This window comes from Camelus ferus, chromosome 17 (genome assembly GCF_009834535.1).
Source record: "Camelus ferus isolate YT-003-E chromosome 17, BCGSAC_Cfer_1.0, whole genome shotgun sequence".
Lineage (NCBI taxonomy): Eukaryota > Metazoa > Chordata > Mammalia > Artiodactyla > Camelidae > Camelus > Camelus ferus.
The window spans coordinates 24,029,976-24,057,858 of NC_045712.1; the positions used below are offsets into that span (position 1 = coordinate 24,029,976).

The 27,883-nt window shown below is 44.3% G+C and overlaps 2 protein-coding genes, 1 long non-coding RNA gene and 1 other non-coding gene across 7 annotated transcripts; 2 read left to right on the forward strand and 2 right to left on the reverse strand.

The window, feature by feature from the left end:
• Nucleotides 1-2,620: 2,620 nt before the first annotated feature.
• TRNAM-CAU lies at nucleotides 2,621-2,692 on the reverse strand. Its single transcript has one exon. It is a non-coding gene; the product is annotated as a tRNA-Met (tRNA).
• Nucleotides 2,693-8,803: 6,111 nt separating this feature from the next.
• On the forward strand, nucleotides 8,804-14,861 carry LOC102519628 (IQ domain-containing protein F1). 4 transcript variants are annotated; one of them, XM_032458392.1, is made up of 6 exons: nucleotides 8,804-8,975; nucleotides 9,292-9,343; nucleotides 12,461-12,590; nucleotides 13,165-13,222; nucleotides 13,390-13,509; nucleotides 14,405-14,861. In XM_032458392.1, the coding sequence occupies exons 4-6, from the start codon at nucleotides 13,220-13,222 to the stop codon at nucleotides 14,849-14,851; spliced, it is 570 nt and encodes a 189-aa protein (XP_032314283.1). In that variant the 5' UTR covers nucleotides 8,804-8,975; nucleotides 9,292-9,343; nucleotides 12,461-12,590; nucleotides 13,165-13,219; the 3' UTR covers nucleotides 14,852-14,861. The 4 variants fall into 4 exon arrangements, with proteins under 4 accessions (XP_032314283.1, XP_032314282.1, XP_032314281.1 ...); XM_032458391.1 differs by having other exon boundaries at nucleotides 8,806-9,073; nucleotides 13,065-13,222; XM_032458390.1 differs by having other exon boundaries at nucleotides 8,806-8,979; nucleotides 13,065-13,222.
• Nucleotides 13,814-27,853, reverse strand: LOC116657139. The gene is made up of 3 exons (XR_004312149.1): nucleotides 27,648-27,853; nucleotides 20,361-20,367; nucleotides 13,814-13,824 (listed from the first exon to the last, which is right to left on the reverse strand). It is a non-coding gene; the product is annotated as an uncharacterized LOC116657139 (long non-coding RNA).
• LOC116657137 (IQ domain-containing protein F5-like) lies at nucleotides 23,283-24,157 on the forward strand. The gene has a single exon (XM_032458393.1). It carries the CDS (start codon nucleotides 23,720-23,722, stop codon nucleotides 24,143-24,145), a length of 426 nt encoding a protein of 141 aa, XP_032314284.1. The 5' UTR covers nucleotides 23,283-23,719; the 3' UTR covers nucleotides 24,146-24,157.
• Nucleotides 27,854-27,883: the final 30 nt, after the last annotated feature.

Genomic DNA, 27,883 nt, shown 5'->3' on the forward strand with positions numbered 1-27,883 from the left:
TTGATGAATTTTGTTAAGATATATACACCAATGAAACCACCGCCACAGTCAAGATAGATAACATTTCCATCGCTCCCCAAGAGGTGCAAATTTTGAATTCCTAATTTATCCCTTCCCACCCCCTTTATACCCTGGTGACTATAAGTTTGTTCTTTATGTCTGTGGACTCAGCAGTATTTTAAAGAAATTTTAAGAGATGGCCTCTACTGTTTACCTGCACATTGACCACCACTGGGTGGTGTTTCTGCCTGCTGTTCTGGGCTTCCATTAGCATTTCTTATAGTGGAAATCTGCTGGTGATAAAGTAGCATAACTCTTGTTTTTCTGAAAATGTCTTTATTTCAACTTCATCTAAAAAAAAATCAAGGTATAATTTGTGTATAGTGATATGAGGAAATCTTAAATGTGCAGTTAAATGAGTTTTGACAAATGCATATAGTCCATAATCTGCACCTCATCAAGCTACAGAATCTTTCTGTCACTCCAGAAAGTTCCTTTGTGCCTCTTCCTAATCAATCTCAACTCCCAGTGGAAACCAATGTTCTGATTTCTATCACTGTAGATTAGTTTTGCATGTTTTAAAACTTCATAAAAATGAAATTATATATGTTCTGTAAAACGTATTTGGCTCTTTTTCTTTTTCTTTCTTTCCTTTTTTTTACTCAACTGAAGATTTATCCATGTCATTACATGTATCATTAGTTCTTTACTTTTTATAGTTTTATAGTTGAATAGTATTTCATTTTATGGGTATTCTTTTAAAATTTACTTACCCATTCTCTTTTTTATGGACATTTGACGTCTTTTCAGTATTTGGCTATCATGAATATAGTGCTACGAGTGTCCAGTACAAGACTTTTTGTGAACGTATGTTTTCGTTTCTCCGGAGCAAATACTTAGGAGTGGAATTGCTCAATCATAGAGTCGGTGTAGGTGTATGATTCATTTTATCAGAAACAGCCAAACTAATTCCAAATTGGTTGTTCCGTCTCGCCAACATATAGTTTTTAGTTTTTTTCTTTCATTTTAGCCATTTTGATGGATATGTAGTGGTATCCCACTGTGGTTTAAATTTTGCCTTTCCCTAATGAATAATGATGTCAAGCAACTTTTCACGTGTTTAGTGGCCATTTTTGTATCTTCTTTTATGAAGTATTGGTTTAAGCCTTTTGTCCATTTTTATTGGTTTGTTTGTCTTTATTATAGAGTTGTGGAAGTTCTTATATTCTGGTTATGAGTTCTTTGTCACATATATGTATTATAAATGTTCTTTTCCTCAGCTGGTGACTTTTTAAAGTGCCATCTTTTGATGAACAGGTGGTTTTCATTTGAATAAAATCCAGTCTATCAGTATTTTATACTTAGTGCTTTCTCTGTCCTAAGAAATCTTTGTCAGCTCCAAGGTCACAAAATAATTCTGGTAGGTTTTCTTCTAGAAGCTTTATAGGTTTAGCTTTAGGTTTGTTTTTTTTTTTTTTTTTGATCTATGAGCCATTTTGTCTTTTTTTTTTTTTTGTCTATGATGTTAAGGGTCAAGATTCTTTTTTTTTCCATCGAAAAATGCATTTCCTTTCTGCATTGAATTATCTTGATACAATCAAAAAATCAATAGACTGTGTAAATGTGAGTCTATTTCTGGCTTCTCTAGTCTATTTCATTGATCTGTTTGTCTCTTCTTACACTAATGCCACCTGTCCTGATTACTGTAACTTTATATTGTTTCCAGACGGTAAGTCTTGAAATCAATTAATGTAAATCGTTCAACTTGCACTTCTGTAACAGTAATTTCCCAACTGTTCATACAGTTGATTTTTGTATATTGCCTTTTAATCTTTCAGTTTTGGGGGCAATTTTAATTTTTATTCTTAAATAGCTTTATTGGAAAATAATTCACACACCATATAATTCACCCCCTTAAAGTGCACAGTTCAGTGGTTTTTAGTATATTCACAGATACATGCATACAATACCTTGGGTATCTTGCATGCTTGCTAAATTTTCTTAATAGTTCTATCTGATTTGATATAAGTATACTTTGTGAAATGATTACCAGTCAGGTTGATTAACACATCCATCACATCACATGGTTACCATCTCTGCTCCCTGTGAGAATGCTTATACCCTTTTAGCAAATTTCAAGTATACATACAGTATTATCAACTATCGCCACTGTGCTGTGTATTATTAGATCCCCATAACTTACTTATCTTATAATGAAGATTTGTATCCTTTGACTAGCATCTTTGCATCTTCTTAACCCCCTGGCCTTGGTAACCACCATTCTTCTCTGTGTCTGTGAATGTGATTTTTTTTTTTTAATGATTCCACAGATAAGTGATATCAGACAGTATTTCTTTCTCTGACTGACTTATTTCACTTAATGTCCTCTACGTTCCTCTATATTGTTGCAAATGTCTTCTTTCTCATTGCTGAGTAATATTCCAGACTCTCTCTCTGTCTCCTCTCTCCTACTCTGTCCATCTGTCTGACACATCACATCTTTATCCAGTCATCTGTTGATGGTATCAATTTACATTCCCACAAACAGTGCGCAGGAGTCCCCTTACCTCTGTATCCTCACCACGACTTGTTATCTTTCTTTCTTTCTTCCTTTCTTTCATAGAGGTACTGGGGATTGAACCCAGGACCTTGTGCTCATGAAGCACATGCTTTACCACTGAGCTATATACACTTAACCGCTTCTCTTGTCTTTTTGATAAGAACCATTTTAACAGGAATGAGGTGATACCTCATTATGGTTTTGATTTGCATTTCTCTGATGATTAGTGATGTTGAGCATCTTTTCATCTACCTGTTGGCCATTTGTGTGTCTTTGGAAAAATGTTTATCCAGGTCCTTTGCCTAAATTTAAATTAGGTTATTAAATTTTTGCTATTGAGTTGTACATATTCCTTATATATTTTAATATTAATCCCTTACCAGATGGTTTGAAAATATTTTCCCTCATTTCATAGGTTGCCTTTTCATTTTGTGGTTTGTTTCATTTGCTGTGCAGAAGCTTTTTAGTTTGATACAGTACCACTTGTTGATTTTTGCTTTTGTTATTTGTGCTTTAGTGTCATTAAAAAAATCATAGCCAAGACCAATGTCAAGGAGCATTTTCTCTTTGTTATCTTCTAGGAGTTTTATGATTTCAGGTCTTAATGTTTAAGTCTTTAATCTGTTTCAAGTTGGTTTTCATGATTGGTGTGAGATAAGGTGCAATTTCGTTCTTTTATATGTGAATATCCAGTTTTCCCAGCACCGTTTATTGAAGAGATTGTCCTTTCCCCATTGCATATTCTTGGCTTCCTTGTAAAACATTAGTTGGCTATATACGTGGTGGGTTATTTTTGCCTTGTGGTTACCATGAGTCTTACATAAAACATCTTATAATTACAATATTCTACTTTAAGGTGATAACAGTTTCATCTGCATACACAAACTCTATCCTTTTACTCCTCTCCCTAGTTTTCTTTTTGATGTCACAATTTATATCTTTTATACTGGGTATCTATTAACAAATTATTGTAGCTGTAGTTGTCTTTAATACATTCATCATTTAACTTTCATACTAGAGTTAAGTGATTAACAAACCACTGTATACAGTATTAGACTATTCTGAATTTGAAAAGTCTCTACTTACTTTTACCAGCATGCTCTATATATGCATGTTTTCCTCTACTAATTAGTGTCCTTTCATTTCAGCTTGAAGAACTCCTTTCAGCATTGCTTGTAAGGCTGGTCTAGTGGTGGTGAACTCCCTCAGCTTCTATCTGGGAAAGTCTTTTATCTTGCCTTCATTTCTAAAGGACAGCTTTCCTGGGAAAAGTATTCTTTTTTTTTCCCCCATGGGAAAAGTATTTTCAGTTGGCTTTTTTTTTCTTTCAGCACTTTGAATATAATCATTCTACTCTCTCCTGGTGTACAACATTTCTGCTGGGAAATTTATTTTTATTTTTATTTATTTTTTATTGACGTATAGTCGGTTACAATGTATCAATTTCTGGGGTACAGCATAATGTCCCAGAGATATTACATATATTCGTTTTCATATTCTTTTTCATTAAATGTTATTACAAGATACTGAGTATAGTTCCTTGTGATACACAGAAGAAACTCATTTTTTATTTATTTTTATATATAATGGTTAACATTTGAAAATCTCAAACTCCCAAATTTATCCCTTCCCACCCCCTTATCCCCAGTAACCATGAGATTTATTATGTTTGCGAGTCTATTTTTGTTATGTAGATGAGTTCATTAGTGTCCTCTTTTTTCTTTTTTTATTAGATTCCACATATGAGTGATATCATATCGTATTTTTCTTTCTCTTTCTGGCTTACTTCACTTAGAATGACAATCTCTAGCTCTATCCATGTTGCTGCAAATGACATTATTTTATTCTTTTTATGGCTGAGTAGTAGTCCATTATATAAGTATACCACAATTTTTTTTCTTTTTAAGTTTTTTTTTTTCACCTAACCTGCCTCCTATTATCATCTCCTTTATAATTATAGGACTTCCTTTAGTCAGTCTTCAGGGTTAGGCCTGCTGGTGACAAAATCTTACTTTTCCTTTATCTGAAGGTCTTCATCATCTTTAAGGTCTTTCTTTCCCCTTCATTTCTGAAGAGTATTTTTGATAGATACATAATTAAGGTATAGGATTAATAATTAAGATGTAGAATTAAGAATTACAGTATTTTTTTCAGTACTTGAAAAAGGTTGTGCCATCTCCTGGCCTCTATGACTCCAAATGAGAAATCCACTGACATTTAACTGTTCCCTTATAGGAAACATGTTGTTTCTCTCTTCACACTGAATCCCCAGTGAATTTTCTGTAGGAATAAGGCAAGATTATTCTAAAACTTGTCCAGAGAGGCAAAGTCATAAGACTAACCCGGAAAAATTAGAGAAGAGGGTAAGAGGAGACATGCCCTATCAGAAAGCTCTGGTAATTAAAACAGTCTGATACGTAAGGAACAGATGGCCAGATCAGGGAGACAAAACAGAGGGTCCTGAAAGAGACCCAGACAGAAGATTTACTATTAGAAGAATATACGGTATATTTTATTTTACTTTATAATTTTTAAACTTTTAATCTTATTTTTATCTTATTTTATTTTAAAAAATTTATTTATTTTTGATGGAGGTACTAGGGGTTGAACCCAGGACCTCATGCATGAGCTCTACCACTGAGTATCCCCACCCATCTAGGGTATATTTTTTTATTATTATTTTATATATTTTTATTGAAGTACAGTTAGTTTACAATGTGTCAATTTCTGGTGTACAGCACATTACTTCAGTCACATAGGAACATACATACATTTGTTCCCATAGTCTTCACCATAGGTTACTACAGGATATTGAATATGGTTCCCTGTGCTATACAGTATAAACCTGTTGTTTATCTATTTATATATATATAGTAGTTAGTGTCTGCAGATCTCAAACTCCCAGTTTATCCCTTCCCACCCCCTCCCCCACTGGTAACCATAAGTTTGTTTTCTATGCCCGTGAGTCTGTTTCTGTTTTGTAAATAAGTTCGTTTGTCTCCCCCCTACCCCAGATTCCACATATAAGTGATATGTGGTATTTTTCTTTCTCTTACTTCACTTAGAATGAGAATCTCTAGGTCCATCCATGTTGCTGCAAATGGCATTATTTTATTATTTTTTATGGCTGAGTAGCATTCCATTGTATAAATATACCACCACTTCTTTATCCAATCATTTGTCAACGGACATTTAGGTGTTTTTCCATGTCTTGGCTATTGTAAGTAGTGCTGCTATGAACATTGGGGTGCGTGTGTCTTTTTTGAATTAAGCTTCCCTCCGGATATATGCCCAGGAGTGGGATTGCTGGATCATATGGTAAGTCTGTTTTTAGCTTTTTGAGGAATCTCCATACTGTTTTCCATAACAGCTGCACCAAACTACATTCCCACCAACAGTGTAGGAGGGTTCCCTTTTTTCCACACCCTATCCAACATTTATCTTTTGTGGACTTCTGAACGATGGCCATTGTGACTGGTGTGAGGTAATACCTCATTGTAGTTTTGATTTGCGTTTCTCTGATAGTGATATTGAGCATTTTTTCATGTGCCTATTGGCCATTTGTATGTCTTCACTGGAGAATTGCTTGTTTAGGTCTTCTGCCCATTTTTGGATTGGGTTGTTTGTATTTTTCTTATTAAGTTGTGTGAGCTGTTTATATATTCAGGAGATTAAGCCCTTGTCAGTCTCATCTTTTGCAAATATTTTTTCCCATTCTGTAGATTGTCTGTTTTGCTTATGGTTTCCTTTGCTGTGCAAAAGCTTTTAAGTTTAATTAGGTCCCCTTTGTTTATTTTTGCTTTTATTTCTTTTGCCTGGGTAGACTGCCTTAGAAGAACATTGCTGAGATTTATGTCAGATAATGTTTTGCCTATGTTTCCGTCTGAGAGGTTTAGCGTGTTCTGTCTTTAAGCCATTTTGAGTTTATTTTTGTGTATGGTGTGAGGGAGTATTCTAACTACATTGATTTACCTGCAGCTGTCCAGTTCTCCCAACGCCATTTGCTTAAGAGACTGTCTTTACTCCATTGTATGTTCTTGCTTCTTCTGTCAAAGATTAATTGACCAAAAGTTTGTGGGTTTTAGGATATATTTAAAAACTTACTATGTGGATACTCTTTCTAAATGAGAGAAATTCAGAAGTCTGACGGGAAAAGACACAGATTGGACTGCATAAAATTTCAAAGTACAGCATGCACGTGCGTGCGCGCACGCACGAGCACACACAGTCCTACTACATACTAAGACAAAATACAAGTGATATCTTGTGAGAATATTCTGTATCTGCAAGATAGATATGAAAGTTATAAAATCCCACCACACAAAGAACTACAAATCAATGACAAAAACACCGGAGAAGGGGTATAGCTCAGTGGTAAAGCGCATGCTTAGCATGAATGAGGTCCTGAGTTCAATCCACGGTAACTCCATTGAAAATTAAATAAACCTAATTACCCCCCCAATAATAAAAACAATAATAAAAACACAGGGATCCTAATAGAAAAATAGGCAGAGGATATGAACAGGTATTTCACAGCAGAGAAATAAGAACTAGTCAATAAACAGATCTGTTTATTCTCATGAAAAGTAAATTCAAACAAGACGTTTTAACTCAACATACGACAAAGTTAAACTTTGATAATATTCATTTGTCATTCATTGAATCCTCACTCTGCACAAAACAGTCTTAGATTCATAATGCTTGGAGCCTAGAGAGACAGATAATCATGAATACACATATATACTTACAAACATAATTGCAAATTATTTTAAGTGATAACGAAAGTGTAGATCCCATGAGAGTTTACAACCAAAGGAGCCTTGTTCAGAGATCACACTGGAATCAGAGAACCTATCTTCAAAAAACAAGTTGCTTGAGTTGAAATATGAACGATAAATTGAAATGCCCTGATCAAGTCGTGCTGTGAAGGCACCTACAACCTCTTCGGGGGTGGAGCACATTCTCGCGGCCACTGGGGAAACAAAGTCAGCTCGGCCAGAGGAGGAAAGCAATGCAAGAGGCGGAGAAAAGACAGGTGAGGTCGCGCACAGCCTCAGGGACCATGTGAAGGACTTTTGCCTTCGCTTCAGGGCAATCAAAAGCCATCAAATCATGTCAAGCAGAGGAGTATGTTTGGAAATGCTTTTATAAACATTAGGCCGAATTCTGAATGAAGAGAAGATTTGGAGAAAATGGTGGAGCTACACAAGACTGCGGGTGAGAATAGTTTGGACAAGCTTAGTAGTTAAGATTAAACACAGACACACGTCACTCTCAACATGTCCCCAGACGAATCCATTTCTTTCCTAAATTTGTCTTTTCTTGTGTTTATCATCTTAATGAAATAAAGTGATTAACTAAGAGATCTGGGCAAGTCATCCGTGGTATCGTCGAGCTGGTCATGAGCAGGTGAGAAACAGTGGTAGACGAGGTTTGAAGGAACGGCCTGCTGCAAACATCTCACCCAAGCGCTGCGCCCTGTACCGCCAAGAGGACGTCACACCCCCTGGAGATAAACCGTGTTTTCCTTCTGCACAGCGGGCGCGAGGCCCTGCGTACTTTCCAGTCTGCTCTCATACCGCCTCTCCCTGGACCGCTTTTCACCGGGCCAGCGAATTAATTTCTTCCTTTTTTCTCTTTCAGTGCTTGTCACGGGCTGTTTTTCTTTCCTGAGTCTCCCTTTCACACAAACTCACAAGTAAATTGTCCCTCCACCTGGACACTGCTCCCTGTTGCGACGGGCCTGACGCGCTCCTGACCCTCCCATCTCCACCCAAAGTCTAGCCCCATCCTGCCCCACTCGATCACGAGCTGGTAAAGAGCAGGTCCCAAAACCTCCGCCACACGCCCGGGACCGAGCCCACCGCGCTTACGGAGCGCAGGACACCAAGACTCGCGGGCTGTACACACCGCAGGTTCCACGAACTGGGAATTGCGGCCCTGTGCGACGGCGGTACCGCCCACGACGGCTGTCAGGGTTGGAGGCCCTGGATGGAAGTGCTGGGCTGCAGTCGGTTCTGGGAGTTGTAGTCGTCTGAGTGCGGAGGGCCTGGCCTCCCGCTGAGGCCGCGGTCGACCCTGGGAAGCGTGGCTGCCCGAGGCCCGCGCTCTGCGCCTCGTGCGCGCGGGGCGTACTGGGAATTGTGCTCTGGGCGCCTGCGCGGAGGCCGCGGTGGAACCTGGGAAGTGTGGCTTCCCTGGGCCCTGGCGCTGCGCCTCCTGTGCACGGGGCGTCCTGGTAGTTGTAGTACGTGGGTGCGTCCGCGCGGAGGCCGCGGTGGACCCTGGGTAGCAAAGCTGCTCCAGGCCTGCGGCTTAGTGGCGGTTGGTCCCTGAGGCTCTGGAAGGCGCGGTTTGCGGGGCGCTGTCGCCGGGTCCCTATCGCAGAGCCGAGAACCTGACCGCGCGGGCTGGGGTAGGTGAGGGCCGGCCCTGCCCGAGCCACGCCGGAGTGCGCTGGGCTCGGCTCCATCCCGAGCTCGCGGACACCAGGCCTGCCAGGCCGGCGCGCAGGTGGAAGACCCGAGCTGGGCCCGTTAAGGGGGGTGGCGCTGCGCGCGGGTCAGCTCCGGGCTCGGAGCCCGCGCCGTGGCGGGACGGGGCCGTGGCGGGACGGGGCTGTGACGGCGCCTGGACCGTGTGACGAGGGCGGTGGATGCGGAGCGACGGGAAGCCAGGCCGGGGCCCTGTTCCTCCAGCCCGCGCGCTCAGTTCTGTTCTCTCCCTGCCAGCCCTGCGTTTGCTCTCCTGTTCCCCGTGGGCCCTGCTGGAGCCATGGCTCAGGTAAGCTTGCGGGAAATTCATTTCCTACGGAACTTTCTTTGTATGTATGAACTTTCTTTTTCCCCTTGCTGCTTTTAAAATTCTTTTTTGTCTTTAATTTTAGACAGTTTTTTCATTTTTCAGTTTTATGAGGTAGAATTGTTATAATTTGCACATAACAATGCATTGCATGTAAATACATACATACAATATACCCATGTTTTAAAAAACTTACGTGTATGTACTGTTTATTGTTTCCAAGAATGTTTAGAGCTTTAGGTTTTTAAACTTACATCTCTATCAAAGGAATAAAGCCAACCACAAAATAAGAATTAATTCAAAAAGATACATACACCCTCCTATTAATGGCAATATTATTTATAATTGCCAAGGTATGGAAGCATCCCAAGTGCACATCAATAGATGAGTGGACAAAGACAATGCAGCATATATATGTAGTGGAATACAACTCACCCATAAAAAAGAAAAATACTGTATCATTTGCAGTCCTGCATTTACTTTTTTTTTCTTTTCACTTCAAAAACCGGAGTTTTATACCTGGTATAAATATTTCCATTGCATCAAAAACAATAAAATACCTAGACGTAAACTCAACCAAGGAGATTACCTGTACTCTGAAAACAGTAAAACCACTGATGAAAGAAACTGAAGATACAAAAAATTGGAAAGATACCTTGTGCTCTAGGATTGGAAGAATCAACCTTATCAAAATGGCCGTACTACCCAAAGCAATCCAGTGCAACTCCTGTCAAAATACGTTTTTTACAGAACTAGAACGAACAATTCCCAAAATTTGTATGGGACCATAAAAGGCCCGGAACAGCCAAAGCAATCTCTTGTAGATCTTTTTTTTTTTTTTTTTTTTTTTTTTCTCTTTCTTCTTTTGTTCTCTTTTCTTATGGTTTGATGACTAGAGAAGTTCCTTTAACATTTGTTGTAAAGGTGGTTTGGTGGTGCTGAAATCTTTTAGCTTTTGTTTGTGAAGCTTTTGGTTTCTCCATCAAATCTGAACGAGAGCCTTGTGGCATTGAGTATTCTTAGTTGTAAGTTTTCCCCTTTCATCACTTTAAATATATTGTGCTATTTCCTTCTGGCCTGTAGAGTTTCTGCTGAAAAATCAGCTGATAACCTTATGGGAGTTCTCTTGTGTGTTATTTGTTGGTTTTCTCTTGCTAATTTTAATATTTTCTCCTTGTCCTTATTTTTTGTCAATTTGATTACCGTGTGCCTTGGTGTGTTCCTCTTTGGGTTGATCCTGTGTGAAACTCTCTGTGCCTCCTGGACTTGGGTGACTGTTTCCTTTCCCAAGTTGGGCAAGTTTTCAGTTACTATCTCTCCAAAAAATTTTTTGGGCCTTTTCTCTCTCTCTCCTTTTTCTGGGACCCACATGATGCGAATAGCGTGCTTCACGTTATCCCAGAGTTCTCTTAAACTATCCTCATTTCTTTTCATTCTTTTTTCTTTTCTCTGTTCTGTTCTAATGATTTCCACTAATCTGTTTTCTAGCTCATTGATCCGTTCTTCTGCCTTATTTAGTCAATTCTTGATTCCTTCTAGTGTGTTACACATTTCAGTGATTTTATTCAGCTCTGTTTTGGTATTTATATTTTTCAACTCTTTGCTAAAAACTTCACTCTGTGCACCTGTACTCCTCTTGAGTTCTCTGAACATCTTCGCCATCATTACTTTAAACTTTTTCTCAGATAAATTGCCTATCTCCTCATCACTTATTTCTTCTTCTGGGATTTTATCTTGTGTTTTGGCCTGGGAGATATTCCTCTGCTGCTTCATATTGTCTATCTTTCTATTTGTATTTTGAGGTAAGTTAGTTCCATTTGTCAACCTTAGAGAGAGGTGGCCCTCTGTGGGAAACGTCCTGTGCGTCCCAGGAGTACACTCTTCTCTTGTCATCCAAGGGCCACGGTCCAGCGGGTCCCAGGGCAGAGTCTGGACTGGGTTTGTGGATTCCTTCCACAGGCTTTGGGGCTGCTGTTTTCTTATTTCTGGTGTCTGCCCTCTGGTGGATGAGGCTGGACTAGCGCCTTATGCAGGTTTCCTGGCAGAAGTGTGTGTGTGTTCCCACTGACAGGTAAAGCTTAGTCCTGGACCTCTGTGGGGTAGGGCCGTGTCTAGAGGCGTTTGTGGCTTAGGAAGTCTGTTGACGGGTGATGTTTGGCCTGAGGCTTCCCTACAGGGTGTTGGGGCTATGTCTTGGTGCTAATGATCCAGTCAAGATGTCAGCCTCTAGGAAAGCACATGTAGATGAACACTCCTGGAAAGTCCTCCACCAGCCTTTATGTCTCCTGGGCAAGCTGCAGCTGTCCCCTAAGTCCCCAGGAGACCTTCTAAAACCAGCAGGCAGGTCTGGCCCCGGTTCCTATGAAATTACCGCCTCTGCCCTTGGACCTGGTGCACATGAGATTCTGTGTATGCTTCCCCAGAGAATGAAGTCTCTGTTTCCTCCAGTCCTGTGGGGCTCTTGGAGCTAAGCCCAGGAGCTTCAAAACCAGATGTCCTGGGGTCTCCTCCTCCTCCTGGCCTGGGGAGCCTGACATGGGGCTTAGAGCTCTCACTCCTGTGAGAGGCCCTCTGCGACTTAATTATTCTTCAGCTTGTGGATCACCCACCTGGGGGTATGGGGCCCGATTATATTGTGAGCATGTCCTTCCTACCGTCCTGCTGTGGTTCCCCCTTTACGTTTCCAGTTGAATACGATATTTTTTGCTAGATTCGAGTCTTTTTTTTAATGGTTGTTTGGCAATCAGTTGTGGTTTCATTGTAGTCACAAGGAGATGAGATTTTAGACAGTGTTACTATAATATGGCTTTGGATTGAACCTGGGGGACCTATGAGTGTCATGAACTGGATGCCTAAATCTCTTGCTGGATTTGGATGTTCTCAGCTATTATTTCTTTAAATTAGCTTTCTGCTCCTTTCTTTTTCTGTCAGAATTCCTAGGAGGGAATCTGAGGCTTTCTCTGAGCTTTTCTGTGGATACACCTGCTCCACACTTCATGTTCCTTCTGAGGGTGGGGTAGGGAGTTCTTAAGAATGTGTGCCTTCCCTCAATCCCCCAAAGCCAGGTGGGATTCTGATAGCCTCCTTTGCTTTCCCTAGGGTGGTGCTCAAGCCTGTGTGCTTTCTCCGGACCCTGCAGAGTGGACCGGCTTTCTACGCATGCTCATGAATCATCTGCAACGTCTCCTACTTGCCATCCTCAGGGGCCCACACAGGGAGTCTGCCACAGGTAGGGGAGTATGTGGGTGAATGGCTGCTCCTGGGGGCCTCACAGAATTCCCTGGGCATTGCATGGATGGGTCTAAGACAGTCATTGGTAGCGGTTTGGCAAATATACCTTCCTCCCCCTTCATCTGCATTTATAACGTATATGTATAATTATGTACCTTCATGGTTTTATTTACATCAATGGAGTCATAATGATGTTCAACTTTTTCACTTACATACATCTTGGGTACACTTTTTCATCAGTACATATAGATCAAATTCATTATTTTTCAATAGTTATGTTGTAGTCTATTGTATGAATGGACTGTAAACCATAAGATCAATGCCCAATTTTACCAACTGGGGAAGTCACCAATGACCGACTATCCACCTTCACATCAGTAGGCCACCATTTCTGGTGTCTTGCTGTTGGAGCCAGGGCTTTGGCCATTTCCAGCAGAAAAGAATAGACAGCACTTCTGTCTTCTCCTTGTAGGGGCTCAACTATTGGGAGCCATCCAGGTGCTTGAGTCATAAGTGCCCTTATGACATCATAGGTCTCCCTTCTCCATTCTTTGTCTCTATGCCATGGCTAGAGGAACACAGACCTGAGGGGATTTGAACCATCTACACCCAATCCATGTGGGACCAATGGTGAGTAAGAGAGAGACCCACACACTAGACTCTTTAGGGATGACCCCATAGATCTCTTGGGATGAGAGGATCCCCCTGACATCTGCATACTCTGGGAAGCCCTGGAACCTGGGTCTGTGTGGGTTACTGAGCCTCACTCGTGCCTTTCCCCTAACTGCTGATTGCAGGAGAAGGACCAGCCTAAAACAATAAATGAACAGGCTGAAAATGAGCCTCTGAAGAATGAGGGGCTGACCTCTTTACCGCCAGTGCAAGCACCACCACCGACCTTAGAGAAGAAGGCGGAGGTAGGAGGAGCCCTGACTTGGAAGTCTCTGGTTTTGTGTCTTATGCTGGTTGCTAGTTTCTTTTGTAGGTTTCAGAGCTAAGAACAGGAATAAACTCATTTTTGTCTGTGTTCTTTCCCCAAAATATAGTTGTGACAAAGGGAGTGGATGGTGCTACCAATAGACCCAGTAGAGTATGATCCCCCCACCCAGATGCCGCAGGGCTGGGGGTGGGAATGTGGGAGCTCTGTTTGCAGAATGGAATGGCCACCATATGGGAAGCTGGGCTTAATCATTGGGGGGCGGTGTTTGAATGTGTGCATGTACGTTTGCTCTCTCATGAAGGTTTCAAGTGTGAAAGTCAAGAGAAGTGAAGATGGGGAAGAGGTGAGAGGTAGAACTTTATGACGTGGGAGAAACCTTTAATACTGTGGTATTACAGAGGAAGAGAGCAGGTTGTGGATTGGAGCTGGAGTCAAGGATTAAAGGGTAGGATTAACAAAGGATGCCGATGCTCCAGCAGGTGGGTGGGGTCTAAGGGGAAGGGTCATGGGTCCTGGTCAAGTAGGCAGGCTCAGGTGGAATATGATAACCATTTGATCATGGCATTATTGCCCTCAGGTGGCCAACTTGACCCATGTAAAACTGGGTAGCCTGGACAGATATACTTCCATTTTACAGACAGGAACTCTGAGATTCAGAGCTTAATGTGATATGTTTGTGTTCATTAACTAGACGGGAGCAGAGATGGGGCAAGTACCTGGTCTTCTGGTTCTTGCCAGTGTCTTGCCCAGTTCTCCTGAGGTTCAGAAGAAGGGCTGATTGCTGATAGGGCATCAGGGTCCCTTACTGGTACACCCTGGGGCTGGAGGGGGTGGGGTATATTCTCCAAATGTCTCCTCTTTTTTCTTACTAGATCCCAAGAACCCCAAATAGGCCTCCTGTCAGTTATCCAGAAGTAGTCAAGATCCAGGCCTGGTGGCGGGGCACCCTGGTGCGCAGGACGCTGCTGCACGCGGCACTCCAGGTGTGGATCATTCAGTCCTGGTGGAAGCAAACACTGGTGAAGCTGGACCAAAGGAGGCGGCGGGCAGCCCTGGAGATCTTTACTCGGAAGGAGTGGGCAGCAGTCAGGCTACAGTCCTGGGTCCGCATGTGGCGCATCCGTCGGCGCTACTGCCGTTTGCTCAGTGCTGCCCGCATCATCCAGGCCTACTGGAGGTGCCACTCCTGCGCTTCCCGGGGCTTCATCAAGGGCCACTACAGAGTCACGGCCAACCAGCTGCATCTCGAACTCGAGATCTTGCTGGGCTCAGGGCCTTGCATTGTGACAGAGTGTATCCCCCTTCCAATAAAGCAGTGAAGTGATCTTTCCCAGCCTCTCTGCTTGATGCTGGTCAGAGCCATTGATAGCAAATACTTGGCATCTCATAGGCTAGCTCTGAGGAACCAGCAGGGGTTTTCTGAGGCCCCAAGGTTGTCAGGGAGGACGATTGTCCGCCCTTGTCCAGACTGAGCAGAGACTGTGATTGACTAGCAGTGTCTGACATAGGTAGGAAAGTTGAGGGTACAGATCTGCCATGTCACCAACTTGGGGAGCATCTTTCATGCTTGGTCTGTGCACATGGTTCCTCTCTGCAAGGTTGTGTGAGTGTTGTGATGCCAATGGCAGCACACTGGCCTGGAATTCACCCACCTGGGTCTGGTTGCTCAGGGCTCATTTCCCCACCCCCTGATTGAGAGGAGCCCACCCACCCCAAGCTCTTGATTGTGGCTCCTGTTGGTTCATAAATTGGTTCCGGTACTCAAGAGGGCAAGAAAAGACCGAAGAAAGAAGCAGACCACATCAGATTGGTAAGTGGCAGGTTTACTAAGTAGGGGAACTTTCAAGTCTTCTCTTGGGCGGCAACAGACAAGTAGATCTCGGTACTTGCTTGCCAGAATCTTGAAAGTTTAAATAGAGGCCTTACTGGGATGCAGTCATCATGTGTACCATCCAGATGTTCTCAACAACAACATGCTCTCTTAACGCTGCATCCTTGAAAGTGCCTCTGGGAATGTTGGGCAGAACGTACATTCCAAGGACGGAAGGGGGTGACAGACCTCCACTGCCTGGGTCCAGCTCATGGCTCAACTGGTGGTCTGACACTCTTCTCCCTGCATGGGTTCTGACGCTGCCAGCAGGCCCCCCTCTTTCCCCTGCCCGGGTTCTGTGCTGGGCACCCCTCCTTTGCCAACACTTTCTTCCTGCTCTTAGGAAATCCACACCCTATTCTGTTCTTCCATGGTGGCTCTCCCCACCAGGTGCACCTGTGTTGCACTGCCCAGTCTAATGACTCAGACCGAATTCAGCCCACCCCACACCTCGCCTTCAGTCTGTGGAATTAGGGACATGGCATCAGCAGGCACGGGAGGATTCTCAAAACAAAGATGAGCACCCAACCAGGAATCACCAAGCCTGGGAGGAAACCAACAGCATGAAAATTCACCAATCAGAAACATGGTGGCCAATGGAAAGACTAAGAAGGCAATTTAAAGAAGTGAAATTAATATTCTCAGTGAATGGGAGAAGATATCTTGGCCACAAACAAGTAAAGTGTTATTAAAAAGAGTCATTTATAGATCTTAGAATAAAACAGTGTTCAAATTAAAACCTGACGGATGGGATAAAGAGCAGAGTGGATGTAACTAAGGTGCAGATTGGAGAGTGGAAAATTTGACGTGAGAAATCCTCCTGGAATTTAGCACCAAAGGGCAGAGAAATGAAGAGGCTAAAAATAGGAAATAAAAACCCAGAAGTTCCAGTCGTAGTTGAATTAGTGTTCCTGAGAAAGGGAGAACAGAGATGGAGAGCAGGAACATTCAAAGTATTAATGAGCCTCCCAGAGCTTAGAGACGGATTGATTGCCCTCAAAAGGTGAAGGAAAACAGATGGAGCTCCCAACAGGTTGCAGCACAATCTCATAGCTGATGAAGAGAAAATAACTGAATATTTAGAGAGAAAGAAAATTGGCAAAACTATCCACTAAAGAATAAGTTTCAGGTTGCGATCGGCTTTCTCAGCAGCAATGCTGGTGCAAGGAGAAAGCGGAGTGACATCCTCAGGGCTCTGCAAGAAAAGACTGACTGATAGACGACCTAACACATTATTCAAGGGTAAGGGCAAAACAAAAAACCATTTTCACTCATTCAAAGACTTACTAACTCAAAGTTTACATCAAAAGTCTCTGAAAGTCTTTCTGGGAAATGAATTCTGTGACAAAAACAAATCCAGGAGAATGACATGAGAAGTAGTGAGTATGGATTTGTAAAATTTATTTTTTGGGGGGGTGTAATTAGGTCTTTATGTATTTTTTAATTAATATTATTTTTAGTGGAGGTACTGGGGATTGAACCCAGGACCTCGTGCATGCTAAGCACACACTACCACTGAGCTATACTTTTCTCCTATTTATTTTAATAGATGTACTGGGGATTGATTGCATGCTAAGCATACAGTGCCACTGAGCTACACCCTTCCCCTAAATGTGTAAAATTTATTGTTGCAGACAAGATTTTCCTATAAGAATGCATATTTCTCTAAAAATATGTATAGCAGTTTAGAAGATACTGACATGGGAGGTTGCTGGAGGCAATGGGTAGAGAAAAGAAAATTGGGGTAAAGTTCTTATGTGCTTGGGGCAGAAGAGCGATGTACTGATTTGCTCCAAGAACTCCACAATGTAAAATTAAGTACGTGTTTAAGTGTAAGTCTTATCAGAGGAAAAGGGATAAGATGTATAACCATATAAATTAGAAACTGTGTTCAGCTAACAGAACTCTAAAATATAGTGAGTCGAAAAAATTGGAAATTTTTACATCACATAAAAGAAATCTGAGAGTGGGCAGCCCAGGCCTTGTATGGGATACCATCATGGGACTAAGCTACTATTATCTCACTCCCTCCCCACCATCTCAGGGAGGTGACCCTTGTCCTCATAATCTCAAAGTAGTTACCAGAGTGCTGGCCATCGTGTCTGTATTTCAGAGAATAGGGTTAAGGTACAAGGGCAAAGGGGCCAGAGGGTGTAGCTCAAGTGCTTGAGCACATGCTTAGCATGCACAAGGCCCTGGATTCAATTCCCCAGTACCTCCTCTAAAAAAATAAACCTAATTACCTCCTCCCCCCAAAACAAAAAATACAATAATAAATAAAATATTTAAAAAGGTGAAATGGCAAAAAAAAAAAAAATCCAACCATTTGAGTTGTTAAAGAGCTTCCCAAAAAACTCATCCAGCAACATCTCATTGGCCAGTGAGTATCATGACCCTTCCAACTGCAAGGGAGGCTGGGAAATGTCATTCATTTAAGTAAGCATGTTGCCAACCCCAATAAACTGGCATATCTTTTGGTGAGGAGTAAGTGAGGTGTGGATATGGGTGAGCAACTCAGCAGTCTCTGCCACAGTTTCTAAAGCAGTAGTGGGGAAAATACTCACCAATCTCAAAACTCACTGAAAACTTAATCTAACAAAAGATAAGGAAAGAAAAACAGACCATAAGAAAAAAATGATAGATTTAACGCACAAAGTAAGATGGGAATAAGTCCTTACATATTAGGTATCAATAAATGTGAGTTAGTAATATCCCCCATTAAAAAATGAGACTCACGCTGGCTCAAACAGATCTTGCTTATGGTGGATGTGGAGATGCACTACTCAGACTCCCCTTCAAGGAAAGACTTGTCTCAGCTCCTGGGAGTGCTGACTGCAGCCGTCAGCCCCTTCAGGGATTGCTTCAGCTGCAAAGAGCCTGCCTCACCCACAGGCTGTAGTTTGCGAACCCAAGCCCCAAATCCACGCCCATTATCACGGTGCTGAGTCCCTAACAGGTAGGAGGTATGTGTCTCAGAACTGATGCATGGAAATGGTGTGCCCCTGTGACCATACCTTGTACTGGTCCGCTTGTGTGTTTGTCCTTTCTGTCCCTGCAACTTGAGGCTCCATCTCACTGGAGGTTCTAGTTGTAGACAGCGAAGGCAGTCATTAGGGGTCATAGTAGGAGTCCTGTTAAACTTAAAGCTCTAGCTGTGACCTGGTCACTTCAGACTCATTTTGTCAGGAGACAAGCAGATGATGAAAGGGGTCACCATACTGGCAGGGATAATTAACCCTGATTCTGAGGAGCAGGCGAGGGGGCTGCGGCTACACTATGGGGGTAGGGAAGACTAAGGATGCTGCTTGAGTGATTCATTGGAAGATCTCTCGATGCTTTTGCTTCCCAGGTGTAATGGTAGACGCATACAGCCATGGCTTAAGAAGTACGTGGTGACCAGAGAACCCGATCCCTGAGGGATGAGGGTCTGAATCACTGCTCCCCTTCAGACACTGCCTAGATTGGCAGAAATGCTAGTCAAAGGTGAGGGGGATTCTAGAAAGGGTGGTGGAGGAAGGAGGGAAAGGAGTGTGAGTAATGGCTTCAAAATAAACTGGAGCAGTAGGGACTGAAGTTTGTCCCTCTTCTAAGTCTTCCCAGGAGACAAGACCACCTGAATCCCAAAGAAGCTGTTTTTTAACTTGGTGAAAGCTTGCTATGGAAAGCAAGTACCTCTGAGTGATGTGAAGGGGTGGGCGGTAGTGATTGTGTGAATGTAGTAAGTAGACCCTCTCTCTTAGCTGATGACTCATCCCGCAGCTCTTGGGAATATCGGCTGCTGCTGGGTCACTGCTGTGTCCTGTACTGGGAATCGCCTTTGGCCACAGGGAAGACATTAGACTGAGGTATGACCTTTCCTAAGGCGAAGCCTGCAACTGGCGACTCTTATGGTTGGTGTTAGGAGTTGAATTATGTCAGCTACCCAGGACTATCCAGTCTTGAACTCCCCCGATCCCACAACACCCTGAACAACCAATATGGAGACCCTCCAGACCTCCCAGATCTGACGCCCAATGTAAGTGAATGTGTCTCTTGGGCCAGGGCCCCTCTCCTGGTGAGGTAAACTCGGGTTCTGTTGTGGCTCCAGGTCTCCAGCGCCCACACTGGGGTCAGAGTTCGGCTGGGGACCACTAGGTATTCAAGTATTTTCCAAAGAGGAAGAGTCTTTTGTGGGCGACACCCCCCCCCCAAGCCCTAGAGCAAGGATGCAAGTTGGGCCACGATGGGGTCTTGGACCTAACCTCAAAGCCAGCTGCCAAGACCTCGTCGGGGAAGGATAGTGGGCTCTGGGGGTGGAGTCCATTCATTCATCTTTTCACTGTAATACAGGAAAAAATGAGGGAGTACGAGGCCATGTTCCAGGTCTGGGTTGAGTCCCTGGGATGCATCCCACGAAAGTGAGGGTCCTTGGCTTTATGTAGGAAAGAATTCAAGAGCGAGCCATAGTTGAGTGAAAGTACATTTGTTTAGAGATTTATTCCATAGACAGAATGTGGGCCATCTCAGAAAGCAGAGAGAGCAGTGTTGCTAGTTTTTATATGCTAGCAAGTGGGAGGATTATTCCAGCTACTTTGGAGAAGGGGCGCAGATTCCTAGGAATTGGGCCACCGCCCTCTTTTTGACCTCTCACTGTTATGCAGGTGGGTCATTCACCATACTAATACTTTACAATGGGTTTAATGAAGCTCAAGGTCCCCTGGAGGTTGAATCTCCCACCATCTTGGGCCTCAAGGTCTCCTGGGAGTTGAATCTTCCGCTCTCTTGGTGCTAATTGCTGTGTCATTCTTTTAATGGCTGTGCTCTGCCTCCTTCCCTCCTGTCTCACCCGGGCCTCACCCCTGTCTGCCTACCTCCATCCTGAGACCCAGCCCTTGTTCCCTTGGGCTCCATATGTGAGATCTGTCCTGTGCCCTTGGAGTAAAGGGACTCGAACCCCTCCCCTACAACCTCCAACACACTCAGATCCTACAAGGCTGTATGCATTACAGCCAACGTGGATGAAGGCGTTGCAATCAAATTTCATTGAGGTGTAATTTGGATACACGTGACATGTATCATTTTAGGTGTGTAATTCATTGATTTTATCCTCACAAATTTACACACCTATGTGGCCACCATGAAAGTCAAAATACAGAACATTCCATTATCCACAAAGTTCCTATGCACGTCCAACCCCCCAAATCTGAGCAACTGTTGTTCTGTCCCCATGGATAATACTTTTCCTTTCTGCACCACAAATGTGTGATTCACATCGTGTGCCCCCTTCAGAGTCTGAGCTTCTTTTGCTTAGGTAATTTTTAAAGATTCAATGGAGGTTTCTTAGTGTTTTTTCCTATAAACAAAGAGAATCAGAGTGCTGGAGGAGATAGGGGTGCTGGAGTCCACAAGGTGTAGTGGTCCACAGTGGAGCCTCGGAGTAGGGCAGCTTTGGGACCAAGCGCCAGCTCCAGGACTGATCAGCTGTGAGACCAGAGTAAGCCATGTAAGGTCTCTGCACCTCAGTTTCCTCATCTGTGAAGTGGGTTGAACGTCATCACGCCATTATTATTACCAGGAACAGCAGAATGTGGTGACTAGGGGCCAGACTAAGGGAGGCATTAAACTGATGCGGGTCTCCCAGGGGCCTGGCCAATGCCTTTATCTTCAAACAGATGCTTCTGGTACCTTCACTGTCCCATGTGTCATACTCCACTATTTCCCCCCAGTCTCCAGTTCACTCTTGTCCTTCCCACCCCCGCATCCCATTAACTTCACATTGACACCCCCTTAAATGGCCTCCTCCTCTTCTCCACATCCACTCACCCCATAGCCCCACATCGACTTCCTCCATACCCACCCCACACTTTGCAAATGCACATCTCAGTGACCCCTGGTGCTATGGCCCTGAGAGGTATCCAGGACCTCACGATGACCAGGTGGGTCTTCAGAGGCCAGGAGGTAGCAAAAGTGAGACCTTGCATCTGCAGTGGCTGACCCTCCCCCATCTCCTGACTGTGACCTTGGCCCTCAGGGGAAGAAGGCAGGAGAGTGCTTGAGGCCAACTGAGCTCAAGATGGGGGCCCTAGCTGGTCCTGGGAGCTTATGGCTTCTCTGGCCTGTGTGGGTCTTGCTCTCCCTGGGGCCTGATAATTAGGTGACTGACAGACAGGCAAGATATAGGGGGTGTGGCCACAGCAAGGAAGTTTACTCTGTTCTCTCAACTCAGGTATCCTCATCAGAGATGATCATTGCTAATTTTTGTGGCTATCTTCCTAATTTGCATCACCTACCTATCTATCCATCTATGTATCCCTCCCTCCCTCTTAACTGAGGCACTAGGATTGAACCCAGGACCTCGTGCATGCCAAGCACGCACTCTACCACTGAGCTATACCACCTGCGACTCCACTGCCTTTTAAAATAATGCCTTTACAAGACATGTGTATATATATATATATGCTTATACTGAGTTCATCTTGATCTGATAAACTTGCTAGATCTTGTACACTCTTCTGTATCAGTAAATACAGAGCACACTCATTCCTTCTAATTGATACTTGGTATGCCATTGTTTAAATGAATTGAAACCCATTTAATGAATACCAGCCAGGCTTTAATGAGTATCACTATACATTTTGGTGTGAATGGGTCAGTATTTGGGGATATTTTTTGTAGCCGGAACTCTAGCTACTTAGGTAGGAAAGAAAGGATCTTCTAGGTTTTCCTTAGAAGGGGCTCAACTGTTGGGAGCCATGCTGGTGCCTGAGTCATTGGTGCCCTTATGACATCACGACCATCCCCTCCTCCCCTCTTCCTGCCAGAGCTGTGGCTGGAAGGAGAACAGACCTGGAAGCGATGGGAACATCTAGCCCTTAAGCATCCTAACCGTGGGTAATTTGGTAGAGTGCAGACCTGAGGGCATTTGACATCCACCCCAAGGCATGGGCATTTGATGTTTTGTAAGAGACAGTCCGATTTCCCCAGACTTTCTGGAGGGCAGTACATGTCCCAGAGTTACCTCTGGAGGGGATCCCTTCGCCATGTTGGAGATCCTACGAAAGTCCAGGAAGCCTAGTGTGTGGTTGACTTGGCACCTTGGCACCTAGTGCTGGGGAAAGCACCCTTACTTTCATATTTTTGTCTCTGATAAGGACAGAAAACCTTCCAAAGTATAGTCAATGATAACGATGAAATCGCATTGATAGAACAGAACTTAAAGGAGCAAAGGAGAGAAGAGGAAGGGACTCCACCCGCAACAACCTACCCACACCTCTGCCACTTCCCTCCCTCTGCTCCGTGGGTAGATGGAGCCAGGCTGTACTGTTGGGGACAGCCTTGACTTGTGACATCTCTGACCCTCTGACCCTCATGGTCTAGTGGAGTGACCCAAAGGTCTGTGAGCGTGTAATTTGTTGTCCAAAGAGAGATGCTTCAGTGAGTGAAAGGGCACTTATCAACATTACACCAGGACAACAGGCATAAACCCAGCATGTGCCAGGCAAAGTGGGATGAATGGCCACCGTCACAGAGCAGGAAATGAACAGGGATCGACTGTTCCTTGGCTGTTCTTTCCCCCTATTTCCTCCTTAGGCTGAGAGATGTGAGTCTAACCAAGGTGTGCAGATTGTGCCAAGGACGAGGGCAAGGAGCGTGAGCCCAGACCATGCAGGGTTGAGAGCTCAAAGTGGGGACTGTTTGGGGGATGCAAAGGTCAAGGAAGAGTGGATTGTGTCTGTGTGTGTGCATGTGTGTGCACGTGTCTTTGTACTGATGTGTGTGTTAATTGTGTTAAGCTCTTAATAGAGCATGTGAGGTGGAGGAATCTCAGTATTTTGGTGAGGCAGAGGAGAGATAGTAGGTTGCAGTTTTAACTTGAAGTCACAGGTGAGGGGGCAGGGGAACAAGGATGTCACTTTGTCAGCATATGAGAGGGGTCTGAAGGGTAGAGATGTGGATCTCAGGCTTGTGTTGAGGCCTGGGTTAAAGTTGTCTCTGTTTCCCCTCTAGATCAGAGTATTCTTGTCTAGATGGTCAGCCAGTTCCACGTAAAGCCAGTGAAGGTAGCAAGTGCAGGGTACCTCCATTTTACAGCTGGAGACCCTGAGACTCAGAGGGTAAGATGATGTGTCCGTGTCGGTTAATCAGAGAGTGGCAGAAGCGAGATATCTCTTACCTCTGAGGTGCAGCCGCTGCCCATCACAGCTCTCCTGACCGTCAGAGAAAGGGGTGATTGTTGTTAGAGGATCGGGGCCCCTTCCTGGCAGACGTGGGGCCGCAACATACGGGTTTCCCAACGGTCCCCTGTTTTCTCTTGCAAGGCCCCAAAGTAAGGATCGTGATGCTGGGAGAAGACAAAGCGGCCGTGTTTATCCAGGCCTGGTGGCGGGGCACCCTGGTGCGCCGGACGCTGCTGCACGCGGCGCTCAGGGCGTGGATTATTCAGTGCTGGTGGAAACAGAAGCTGGCGAAACTGCTGGAGAAGAGGCGGTGGGCGTCCCTAGAATTGTATGCGCGGCAAGAATGGGCAGCTGTGAAACTGCAGTCCTGGGTCCGCATGTGGTGCATCCGCCTTCGTTACTGCCGTTTGCTCCACGCTGTCCGCATCATCCAGGTCTATTGGCGCTGGCATAGCTGCCACACCCGGGGCTTTATTCAGGGCCATTACAACCTCAAAGAAAACCACCTGAATCTTCAACTTGAAATCTCTTTGGGCTCGCAAGCTTGTAGAGTTCAACAAAGCATACCCCTTCCAATAAAGGAATGACCAGGTCTGCTATATGTGTGTCCCCAGCTCTTTGCAGCCATTTCAAGGATGTCATTGAGCTAATGATGGCAGATACGTGGCATCTCATAAATAGGCTCTGAGGAAGTGGCAGGGGTAGTCTGGGTCTAGTGTGGAGGATTTGAGTCTGGTGCTGGATGAGCAGGGCCTGTGTTGATCAGCAGTGTCTCCGTGGGTAGGAGAGTTGGGGTTTCAGGGCTGCCAGGTCTTCCAGGGCTGCCAGCTCTAGGGAGACTCCTTCACAGTGTGGTCTGTGTAAATGGCGCCCCGATGTCGCTGTGCAACAGGGAAGCCTGTGTCATCTTTTGTTCTTTTCCCCAAAGTCTTTAAAACTACTATGAAAAAACTGGTAAATATACATAACATAAAATTACACTTTAACTATTTTTAAATATACAGCTCAGTGACAGTAAGTATATTTACACTGTTGTGCAACTGTCACCACCATCCACCTCCAGAACTTTATCTTGCGAACTTGAAACTCTGTGCTGTTGAACAATAATTCTTCATTCTCCCCTCCCCCAGCCTCTGGCAACCCCTGCTCTACTTTCTGTCTCTATGAACTGGATTATTTAAATGCTTCATATGAGTGGAATCATGCAATCTTTATCCTTTTGTGACTGACTTATTCCACTTAGCATAAGGTCTTCTAGGTTCATCTATGTTGTAGCATGTGCCAGAATTTCATTCTTTTCTAAGGCTCAGTAATATTTCACTGTATGTATATACCACATTTTGTTTACGCATTCATCTGTGGATGGTCAGAAACAGAGTCCACAAACTGTGGATATTCCTCAAACTCAATGATTTCAATTGTCCTATCTTTAAGTTTACTGGTTCTGTTTTCTCTGCTGAAATCTGCTTCTGAATCCCTTAGTGAAATTTTCATTCAGTTATCATACTCATCAAACCCAGCAATGCTTTTTGTTTCTTTTTATGTTTTCTCTCTCTTTATTGATATCTCCACTGTGTTCATACATCATTTTCTTGATTTTTCTCATGTCTTCTTTTAGCTCTTTGAACACCTTTAAGACAATTGTTGTCAAGTCTTTTTCTATAGAGTCCACCGTCTTGTCTTACTCCGGGACAGTTTCTGTTGATTTACCCTTTTCTTTGAATGGGCCATATTTTCCTTTTGCTTGTATGGCTTGTATTTTTTGTTGTTGTTGGAAACTGGACATTTTAATCTTATAGTACAGTTTTTCTAGAGATCAGATTCTCACCCTTTCCATGCTTTTACCTTTTTTTTTTGTATTGTTCCTTTGTTGTAGGGTGTCTCTGTGTTGGGGATCAGTGTAAGGTGTAAACTGAAGGTCTTCCTTGGTCTTTTTTGAGCCTGAACCTTTCTCTGGGCATACATGATGTCATTTTATTTTATTGTATTTTGTTTTTATTTTTTATTTTTTGGAATGATACACCTAATAGCAATAATTTTTCTTCCTGTATTTCATAGAAAGCTGAGGAAAAACATGTTTCTTCTTTTCATATTCTTTTCCATTATGGTTTACCACAGGATATTGAATATAGTACCCCGTGGTATACAGGGACACCTTGTTGTTTACCTATTTTATATATATAGTAATTTGTATCTGCTAATCCCAAACTCCCAATTTAGCCCTCCCTACCCCCATTCCCATTTGGTAACTATCAATTTGTTTTATGTGTGAGTCTGTTTCTGTTTTATAAATAAGTTAATTTGTGTCATATTTTAGATTCCACATATAAGTGATATAATATGGTATTTATCTTTGTCTTTCTGACTTCATTTAGTGTGATAATCTCTGGGTCCATTTATGTTGCTGCAAATGGCGTTATTTCATTTTTTTTAAGGCTGAGTATTATTCCACTGTACATATTGCACGGGGTTTTCTGTGCTGCATCTCAGGACATGTGAGCCGCTGGACACCGAGCGCATCCGCGTGGCTCTGTGGAGCCCCCCAGAGTGGGCTCTGAGCGCAGGCGGGTGAGCTGGGCTCTGCAGGAGCCTCCGTCCCCACAACACCTCTCTCCCAGGTGGGACAGGAGCGTGTGGCCACAGCTGAATTCACTCCGGGTCTCTCCGGGCGGGTGGAGCCGACGCTTCAGCGGCACGAGCAGCGTGGAGAGGCGGGCCCAGCCTGGCCTGGAGCCGGGTAGCTGGCTAGGCGCTGGGTGGTGGATTCTGCTGCTCCGCTTTGGCGTTCCGGGCACATCCCAGGGCTGCAGCAGAGGCGACAGGGAGAAGCCAGGGCCTAGGCTGTGTGGCTGGGAGAGGCCTGAGCAGATCCTACCCAGCACCGGCTGCAGCACCAACCGGACGGCCTCAGGGACCCCCACCTGGCCTGCTCCCTGCTCGCGCCTCCGAGGGCTCCCTCCGGACTGCCTGCATGAATACAGCTCAGCTTCCTGGCTCAGTGCCTTATCCTCCCGGTAAGTCTCTGTTCCGTGGTCCAAATGACACGTCTCATGAGGCTGAAATAAGGGGGTGTGTGCCTGAGACACAGCCTGCACCCAGGAGGCCGACTCCTTAGAGTTTCCCCTTCCCTCACTCAGCTGGCCTGTGAGCTCCTGGGAGGCAGGCAGCCTTTCGCGTGAGGCCCGCAGGGTGGGTGGATTAATTATCTCATCACTGTGTTGTGTTCATGGCCCAGCAGCTTGTGTTTCTGTCTCTTGCACACACACGGGACGCCCAGGCCAAGTTCCACTTGCCTCCTGTTGGAAAAACAAAGGTTTGCAGGCAGCAGGGCGTGGAGGCAGGTGAGGGACAAATGACCCCCCAGGCCTCTGCAGCCCTGACCTTCCCCAGGCCTAGACAGCTGTGTCCAGGCATCGCAGGCTAATGCTGTGTTGAGGTTATGACCCATTAATGGGTCCCTGTGGGCTGTGCTGTCAGGATGCCCACTAACCTGTCCTGGAGAAGGACCTCAGCCTCATACCTTCCTAGAGGTGCTTGGAATTTAGCAGGGGGTGGGGGAACCAGCAACGTGCAGAGGAGAGCCTGTCCCTGCCCCAGCCCTAATCGAGATCCACAGGGAGGGTAGAGGCCTCTCATGGTTGCAGGAGAGAGAAACCTCACATCCCGGGACCTGCAGGAGTCCTTTGGACAGACCACCAAGTGAGGGTCCTTGGCTTGTTGCAGGAAGGAATTCAAGAGCGAGCCAGAGAAAAGCAAAGGTGGGTTTATTTAGAGGGATACACACTCCATAGGCAGAAGGCGGACCATCTCAGAAAGTGGGAGCGGCCTGGGGCATGGGGTCATAGGTCTTTAGGGGCTAAGTAATTTCGTATGCAAATGAGTGAGAGAAATGTTCCTACTATTTCGGGGAAGGTAGGGGGTTTTCCAGGCATTGGCTGACCACTTACTTTTGGTTTTTATATTCCATCTCGGAGGTGTCTTGGTGCAAGGGGGGAGTGGTTTTTTTTTTAAAGTCAAGAATTTATTTTATTTTAAAATGAACATTGACGAACACCCCCCCCACCCCCGTTCCCTACCACCCTACAAAACTTTTGAATGTTCAATAGCCTATTCATTTTAGGGTACAAAGCCAGCAAAAACTCCAGTTGTCTAATGATGAATGTTTGAGAATAGTTTTATGGGTTTGTTGTCTTTAAGTAGCTGAGCACCTACTGGAAAAATTCTTTAGCTAATGGCTGGAAAAAAAATTCAATTTCTGCACAGAAAATACCATTAACTTAGTAGCCTTTGCTTAATGGGATTAATTCTCCATGAAGTCGAAGTGC

Coding starts and splice junctions, on each gene's coding strand:
- LOC102519628 (XM_032458392.1), top strand. Junction 13,510..14,404: donor CCTTAGAGAAGAAGGCGGAG/GTAGGAGGAGCC, acceptor TTTTCTTACTAG/ATCCCAAGAACCCCAAATAG.
- LOC116657137 (XM_032458393.1), top strand. CDS start 23,720: ATGCTGGGAGAAGACAAAGCGGCCGTGTTTATCCAGGCCTGGTGGCGG.